At 45.2% G+C, this 9290-nt stretch overlaps 1 protein-coding gene across 1 annotated transcript in view; it reads left to right on the forward strand.

Moving 5' to 3' along the window:
- The window catches only part of nhsa (Nance-Horan syndrome a (congenital cataracts and dental anomalies)), a gene marked incomplete at both ends in the record, with an annotated part of 79703 nt that extends 73085 nt beyond the window's left edge, over positions 1-6618 (forward strand). Inside the window, 5 exons of the mRNA XM_080527236.1 lie at positions 330-377; positions 1757-1888; positions 2478-5381; positions 5760-5883; positions 5985-6618. Of these exons, the coding sequence (XP_080383362.1) occupies positions 330-377; positions 1757-1888; positions 2478-5381; positions 5760-5883; positions 5985-6618 (3842 nt within the window). The remainder of the gene's footprint in view (positions 1-329; positions 378-1756; positions 1889-2477; positions 5382-5759; positions 5884-5984) is intronic.
- Positions 6619-9290: the final 2672 nt, after the last annotated feature.

A 9290-nucleotide genomic window follows, 5' to 3' on the forward strand; every position in this document is an offset into this window, starting at 1 on the left:
GTGTTTCGATTTAAAGGAGAACTGTTAAAAAGGTTTTTATAGGCATACACCTTATGCGTTTGGATTGTCTCATCCAAAATGTTGATGATGCACAACATGGCCACTTGACTTCAGAAACGCCCTGGATGTCACCCTTCGCTATCACACTTGTCGAACCTGATTCACAACACCATGTAGCCCCTGGTTTGCTTGTATCTGGCATGACAGAGCTACCTCTGCAAGGAAGTTGTCATCTCAATCCTGACCTTAAATTCTCCTTTAAGTTCTAATAAAAGGCAGGATTGGGTTGTAAGTATGTTGATTGTGCTATGTATGTATATTGTTTTCAGAGGAGGTCTCCGTCGCTGCCTCTCGCCCAGCGATATCAGCCTTCCTCAGTGAGACATCTTTTAACTGTCCATTCACTATGCCTGTCAGTGTTCCCACCACATGACCTGTCCCTTCTTCATGTACTAACTAAAGCATAGTGAGGAGGAGGGGAAGGCAGGGGAGACCTTTATCCTATACACACAGAGACCTTTGACTTCACTGCTGGTCAGTAGTGGCACTGCTCTCCTGTGTCACCATAACTGTTCAGTTGATTGGTAATACACATTTCCAATGAAAACACAGAGCTGACATCTCTTTAGAGATTATGACTGTAGAAAATGTCTATATCTAACCAGCTTTGACTTGCTTTCTCTATATTTAGCACTCAATTATTATTTATATCCACTGAGCCTCAGAGCTAACAAAAAATGACATACATGCAAAGCATAACACACAGCTAGACCCTTGTTCCAGGAAATGTAGTTAAAATGTGCAAGTCATGCTATGCTAACCAGTGACTTCCTGGTTGTCTTGGTTTGTTTGTGCCATGGTGTGCAAGGAGGCAAGATGTTGTACCATGAATGCCAATTAGTCCCATTTGATTTGATTTTTTTAAAGGCCTGCCCAATTGTATTTACTCTCACTGGCATTGAGTTGAAGGAGATTCTGTGCCAGCATTGGCTGGGTCAGAGACAGTTGAGAAAATAAGGTTGCACATTGTAAGCAAAGTGCAGTAATTGCCGTGGTGCTGAAAAGCCTAGGCTACAATCACATGATAGTCATGATCTATGGTGAGGGGGAAACATTGCAACAAGAAAGCACAACAGTGGAGCTAAAGCAGGGATTCACAGAGCGTCATTTAGGCTGGGATCAGGTACAGTCGGATGACATGCATTTTATTCCATTTATTTTATTTATTTTTCTCGCTTTGTGAACCCCGTCAACATGCATGACACTGTATACCTATACAGTGTGTTCAGTGTTTTAAGTTTTTGTGTATGATTTTAAATGTTTTGTATCCGGTTTAGGATATATTGTTCTTCATCTTATGATTTTCTGTAGAGTCTGCAAACTTTGCTATAATGTGTTAAGATGTATAACATGTGATTTGGGGTCTAATCTAGAGAGCAAAGCAGGTTATGAATATCATGAAGCAGCGTAACCAACTTTCATGTAATAAAAGAAAAAGCTTTGCTATGATGTATGAAACACATTTTTGTCTATATATTTATGTGACAGATACAGTAGATAACCTGCTAAATATCCCTTGCCTGTTTTAACTCCTGATATCTTAACTGTAGGAATAAATCTGATTATATTAGTGGGATATGGTAAGTGTGGTAATTCACCCAGGGCCAGGGGTATTGGTGTGAGAAATAGGGGAGAGGGCATGGTTGCAGTCTCTCCAGCACACAAAGGTTTCTCACATGCCCTGTTTGCTCTGCAGGGGTTGGCTTTGACAGAGATGCTAGTGTGCGCTGCTCGCTCGTTCACTCTCAATCGGTGCTTCAGAGGAGGAGGAAGCTGAGGAGACGGAAAACTATCACCGGCATTCCTAGACGGGTGCAGCAAGACCTAGGTATGTCAAACCAACACCTCACCTCGCATCTAAACCAATAGTAGATCCTGTAGAGATGGTTTTATTATTCATAGGATGAATGTATCTTTTAGGCTTTTTTTCTTTTTACATTTCAATACAAATGTTTCTGGCTGAAAATGAAGTGAGATTGTTCATTTGTTAGGTTTTTCTTTTTATAATAAGATAAGATATACAACTTTAGATAGCACTTTATTTTTCTGTACTGTTTCTGACTGGTATAAACCTACATTACAGTATAGTCTATTATTCTGCTATTCACTAGGAAATGATGCGGTCACAATGGATAGCATACCTTCTGGTACTTACTTCAAAGAATTTAATACAATTGGTAGCTACCAGTACCAAATAGTGCCCAGTGATGCTTTGTTTTAATGAACCCAAAGAAACAAACAATTAATGTATAGGTTATTATTGTGTAATTACCATTTTATTGTAATTACTGGTCATTTCTGTACTGTCAAATAAAGAGCAACCACTTTTTTTGCCCATCTTAGATATTTTCAATGGCCCTCTGATTTGACAATAAACAATAATAATTGTGTTGATTAATTCTGAATCATTGTGCCAGATTCTGACGAATCCCCGGTGGCCAGAGAGCGGACAGTGATTGTTCACACTGACGCAGACATCATTCTCTGCAATGAGGACCTTGCCAGCCGCCTGAACACCAAGGATTCGGGCTGCCAGACGGAGGAGTTTCTGATCACTGCGGGGGCGCCTTCACGGAGGAGGATCAGAGCCCAGAGGGGCCAGGGCACGTCCGTCTCCCTCTCCCTCTCCCACTCCACAGGCAACATCTCATCCCTACCAGACGACTCTGACGTAATGTTCACAGCCTCGCTGGGAGTGCGCCTGCGTTCCCGCAGCCTACCGCGCGAGGGGGGGCGACTGACGGACGAGGGCCATGACGACAGTGAAGAGGATGATGAGGAGGAGGAGCTCTCGCCCTTCGAGACGGAGGACTTCCTCTCAGGCCCAGGAGACCTGATGCTGAAGGATGAGGAGGAGAGCACAGATGACCAGGCCATGCCAGACCACCAGCTCGGGAGCCTGAAATACAAGCAGCATGTGGGGAGCCCGGAGCATGGCTGGATGGAGAGGGGTCGCTCCAGGCTACCCAGGAAGACCGACATGGGCAGCTGTGAGATCTCATCGAGCTCAGACACCTTTAGTAGCCCCATTCACTCAGTCTCCACCACGGGGGTACTTGGTGGACAGATGGACCATAAGGAGGACCACCAGTCTTCCAGCGGGAATTGGAGTGGGAGCAGCTCGACCTGCCCCTCCCAGACCTCGGAGACCATCCCTCCAGCTGCCTCTCCCCCCTTGACTGGATCTTCACACTGTGACTCTGAGCTGTCGCTCAACGCGGCTCCCCTCGCCAATGATGATCCATCTTCATTCATCATGGACTCCTACCACATGGAAAGGCTGCAGGGCCTCCGGGGTCAAAGGGCTATAGACCTGCTAGATGATGCAGGGGTCAGCACGGCGAGCGAGGGTGAGTGGAGCTACCCCCATGCTGAACCAACCTGCCCCACGAACTTCAGCCCTGAGAGCACCAGAGAGAAGGAGGGGGAGGGCAGCCTGGGGTGTCCCAGCTTCACCAGCATGGCCGAGAGCTTCTCAGACAAGCCGTCATCTGAGAGGGCGGATGCCATCTCACACTACTCCATAGACACCGAAGGCTACTATACCTCCATGCATTTTGACTGTGGTCTTAAAGGTAGCAAAAGCTTCACGTATAATCACTATGCAGCTGCTGGCCCTCAGTCTGACTTTGGTGGTCACATGACCCTGGGGAGACGCTGCCTCTCCTTAAGGAAACCAAAGGCGAAGCCGTCTCCACCCAGACGAAGTTCATCATTAAGGAAAATCAGCAGTGGCGAGGGAAACGCACCCGACAAGAAAGAACCAAAGATATCGTGCGGGCAGCAACCGCCATTGTCCTCCAGGGAGAGGAAGTTGCAGCTGGCCTTGGCTGGCTGCCCAGGTCACGCAGAAAATCATGCTCTGGGCGGGGAGTCCCTGCAGGCCTGGGGGGTTGAGAGCACTGATGAGATGCCCGACTCAGGCCTATTTGGTTCCACAGATACACACTCCTTTAAGGACGAGGGCGCTGTACAGTCCGATTATGCAGATCTCTGGCTCCTCAATGACTTGAAATCCAATGATCCCTACCGATCGTTGTCCAACTCCAGCACTGCTACAGGTACAACTGTAATTGAATGCATCAAGTCACAGGAGAGCTCAGAGTCCCAGACATCTCAGTCTGGGTCCAGGGCCACTACCCCCTCCCTTCCCTCTGTGGAGAGTGCAGAGTACAAGCTGGCGTCTCCAGAGAAGCTGGCAGGCTTGGCATCGCCATCCAGCGGCTACTCCAGCCAATCGGAAACCCCAACATCCTCTTTCCCCTCTGCGTTCTTCCCAGGTCCCCTGTCACCAATCAGTGGGAAGAGGAAGCCCAAAGTCCCAGAGAGGAAGTCATCCCTGCAGCAGCAGCAGTCACTCTCCACCAGGGATGGAGGCTCTTCTTCCAAAAGTGACCTGGAGCTGCCAATCATACCTCCTACCCACCTTGACCTAAGTGCCCTTCACGATGTCCTCAACAAAACTCCAAACCACAGAAACCAGATGCACATCCTACACAAGCAGAAGGTTGCAGTGGTGGCGGCAGCATCAGCTAAAGCTGAGGCCAGAGTTGCAGCGGCTAGCTCAGAGGCACTGAACACAGCACCTATGGCCATCACCCCCACCGTGCTGCGCTCGGTCCAACTGAGGTCCACTGGGAAGCAGGGAGACACTGACATTGCCACCAGGCCCAAATGTCCCACTGTGACCATCGTCAGCCCACTTTCCAGCGGGTCCCCAGAGTTTAGGAAACCTCCGGCCTACAACTCCCTTCACCCACCCTCTCAGGAGTACTGTGAATCACTGTTTAGCCCAGGAGATGCTGCTAAGGAAGTAGCATGTCACAGCAATGTGAGGCATAGACAAGACAGACAGGCCCCAGCACCTCTGTGGAGTATGACAGCATTCAGAGTCCCGTCAGAGGAGACGTGTCCAGACCTGGACCCGGATCTCCCAGAGGTGACCACAGGTAATGAGGGAAAGGAGGAACAGAGTGAGGGGAACTCCTCCATAGCTCCTCTCTCTCCTGAAAGCAGCCTAGAGGCAGAGCCGATGGTCCAACCACAGAGATCATCTGGGTCATCCGATGAAGAGCCGTCATTGTGTATGATTAATGGAGGAGGCTCAGCCCCTGCTCAGCATAGCTTAGCCAAGCGATCTGACAGTGTTGACAAAGTGCCTGTTCTAAGTTATCAGTCGGAGACATCATCGCAAGCTTACCCAATCAGCGATGCCGCTAGCAGAGATCTGGGATATGAGTCATCATCAGGTGTTTCAACCAGAAGTGCCTCGCAGGAGAGCAGGGAGGAGGGGTCAACACCAGAGCTTTACTTCAGTAAAGGTGAGCTTTCTCCCCTGACATTATTTTGTGTGTCAATCAAAAAAAAAAAAAAGTTTTGTATTTTTATAATTATTCAGGAAGTTGAAGTATGTCACTGTTTGGAATATCCCATTTCTATGTTTGTTTTTGTTTGTCATTGTCAGTGATGTCATTGTCTTAATGAAATTATTGATTTATATGAAATTATTGTAATGTTAAAGCTTACTTTAACCTTAAAATTTACACCCGAAAGCATGCAAGTTCACCAAAAAACAGACAGTGATTAAGAAACATGAATTATGATGGGAAGAAGATCAAAGAAAGCAGTCAATAGGGTAAAGGCTTATGCTGATGGATTTGTACGATGTACTTTAACAAGAGCCAAACGTCTTTCTCCAGAGTTCACCCCCAGTGATAATGCAGTCTCCCCTCTGAACGAGGAGACCAAGGCTGAGGACGACAGTGTTTTCCTGTCACCAACTAAAGCACGCACAACAGAGGATCTGTTTGCCATGATTCACAGGTGGGTTTCTGGTGATAGTGTGCCGTCTTGCTACTGTAACAACATGACATGAACCAATAGGACAGGCTTGATTAACTTTTCACAACTTATGTCATCCATAGATCCAAAAGGAAAGTATTGGGCAGGAAGGACTCTGGAGAGTTGAGTGCGCGTAACCGCCTGGGTGCTTCATCCGGAGCCACCCCACCTGGCATCCCTGTGAATTCTCCAAGTGTCCCGGTGACCCCTGTAACCCCTACGACCCCTGTCACCCCACAGAAACCCCCAGCACCTATCTACAGGAGCGCAAAGAAGTCCAGCACCTCCAACGAGGAGTTCAAACTGCTGCTTCTGAAGAAGGGCAGCCGCTCAGACTCTAGCTACCGCATGTCCGCAACAGAGATCCTCAAGAGCCCCATCGCCCCCAAATCCCCTGGAGAGCCACAGCTGGAGGGGGCCATGAAGCTACCTGAGGAGCTTCCCTCCTCCCCCCTGCAGCAACAGTCCTCGCCCGGTGCAGAGCTGCTCTTTAGCCCGATCCCCAAAGCCAACGCAGAGGGCTTCTCCCCCAAAACCTTCCCCATGTCTGCTGCCTCCAGACAGGGCCGCTCCAGGATCCCTCCACCAGCCAACAGTAGCCGCTACAGCATACGCAGCAGACTCTACACAGCACCCATGCAGGCCATTTCGGAGGGAGAGACAGAGAACTCAGACGGGAGCCCACACGACGACCGCTCCTCACAGGGTTCGTCCTAGAGCTGAGCACGGCCCCTCCCACCTAAATTAACCATTACAAGGAGTGAGAGAGTACAAACATTTTATGGTTTTAAAAGAGAGTTGATAATAAGAGAGAACAACTGGACGAGAATACTTAAGACATTTGGACTGTGGTGAACTGTTTTTGAATACCGTATGTGTTTCTGACTTAGGGAAAACCAGAAAAGAAAATGTTTTTACCCTTTTGTATTTATGACACTAAAGAAAGAAAAAATTAGGGGCAAACTCAATTAATTCATTGACTGACTGACTGTACCAGTGATAGCAACCTCCATATTGTTTTATTTTGTGGATGTGTTTTAAACACTAATTGTCTTGTATTTAGAGACATAACATTCACTTAATTTCATTCATGAAAGGCAACCACTCTCTAAAACGTTTAGGAATGAGGATTCCTAGTCAACAAACAGAAATACATGGCCATTGTTCCTTTTATCAACTCAACGTTGTGTTGTACTGTAGCGTCACAGAAAGAGAGATTACATGTAAACATCTTCCATTGTTCAATTCTCAAAAACATGAGCTCATATGATACATATGTACTGTACTGTATTGAAGACACTTGGAAGATGCAGGAGTCTGGTCAGTGAAATAAGAAGGGAAAGATGTTGTGATATCTTAAACCTGTCTATACTGTAGAGACTAACTGTGGCCTTTTCTCATAGGGGGTCTTAGCAGGCAGTGGGCAGGGTGACAAAGATTTTTTTAGGGGGGTTTAAACACATTTAGCTGGCTGTTCAGATGGATAGGTTCTTATTCCATGAACCATAAATCCTTTGCACTTGATCTTAATTCCCCAAGAATATCCCTTTTATGATATTAATGGAAGAAATGCAGATGTATAGAATATATGTATATAAAGAGAAAATATATACATTTCACCCGAGTTTAAAAGGTTGTGAAAATATTTTGTTCGTTAGTAGTCTTTGGCACGTGATGATAGGGATCTGATATGAACTGTCATAGGTCTTAAGTCTTTCAGTCTGTTATTGATCTTTGTAGCCGGAGACATGTGACTCAAACAGGAGGTGATCTTACTTTTACTGACAAGCCAAGCCTTGTTGTTTTTTTTACCAGTGGTCCACATGTCTTTGGTTCAACATAATGAAAAATCCTCACAGTAATAGAGACTGTATTGTAATCAGTTGTTACATAAGTGAATATTTGAACAACATCAATGTGTTTGGAGAAATAGAACATTAGATTATCACATGTATTCTGTGAATACCTTTGGATTAAATACACAAACAATTTCTACATTTTAGCGAATCTGAAAATAATTGGATGATACAAATACCAAACACTGAGTGATCCCTAACTGAGCTTCAGGATTAACACTGTGCAAGGAAGAGCAGGAGAAAAGCTGTGAAGCTACCAGATGTCCACTATCCATAGCCGGAGAGCAGTATGTGTTAGCCAGCATGTGATGTGGTGTGTTCATATGCTGTTTAACTCAGTTAGTCCTTTCATAAACAGCATGCAATTAAATAAGAAAATATTTCTGTTATATTGCATACAACATTTTCCAATCTCTTGAGCATGTATTGGTGTGTACAATAGCTGTAAAATATATCACTGTCTTCAACACAGTAGAGACTGGAAATATCAAAATAGAGAATTAACTTGACAATCCGGTAAGTTTGAGGGAGGTTATGAGCAAGCAGGCAGCAAATGGAATTGTGGAACAAGAGTTGGAGAAGTTTGACATGGGTGAGGTCAGGTGATGAAGGTCACTGAGGTAAAACTGTAAAGGTCACCAGATGAGGTGGACAAATGTGGAAAAGGGTAGTTTATGGTTTGTTGACTTTGATGTGCATATGAAGTGTTGAAAGAGCGATGTGGAAGTGTGTAAAATGGAACAAAAAGGAGTGAACCTATCTTGTGGGTGCAAGGGAATCTTTTACTGAGATGAGTTTGAAATGTGTATGTCTTGGTGGAAGTCTTACAGAAAGTGACAACGTTGGACATTAGTTACTTGCCTGAGGGCTACTGTAGTAAATCAGTTGTGATCATCTGAACAAAGAGAGGCTGTTCTAGTCTAGTGATACACACCACTGACTTTGATGCATAGTGTGTTGAAGAGCAAGGTCTGATTCTGATTCAATGGCAAGGCCAATAAGCAAGAGGGAAGAAATCAGTGGTGACCTTTGATTCTGAGACTTTTTCTGCTACCTTGTATTTGTAACACATACCACTGTGTCCCTCTCCCACCAAAGTCTACCCTTTTCACTGAAGTGTTTCCACGCAGCAAAGATCTAATTTTAGATGTATGTATTTATTTATTTTTGTTACTAAAATACAGAATATTCTGAAGAAATAAGAAATGAAACAGTTAAGCGGAGAATCTGTGTAGTCTCCAACAGTTGACTTACACCTCAATCGTATTCAATCTTTTGATGAAAGTATGAGATGAATTTATGATATTTGTAATGACAACATATTTTATTCAGATGATTATTTTGTTTATGATGATCTAGTGAGACAGATGTTAAAGCTTTATGTACCGGTCCAGGAGATGTCATATGAGTACATCAACCCAGATGGAAAAATAGCAACAAATTTGCGCCATTCAAATATGACATTGATAAACTGTTACAAAGCATAAGCTACAACTGTGAGTGAGCTACAACTGTGAGTTTGAACACCAGGGG

This window comes from Nansenia antarctica (genome assembly GCF_963989245.1).
Source record: "Nansenia antarctica genome assembly, chromosome: 1".
Taxonomy (NCBI): domain Eukaryota; kingdom Metazoa; phylum Chordata; class Actinopteri; order Argentiniformes; family Microstomatidae; genus Nansenia; species Nansenia antarctica.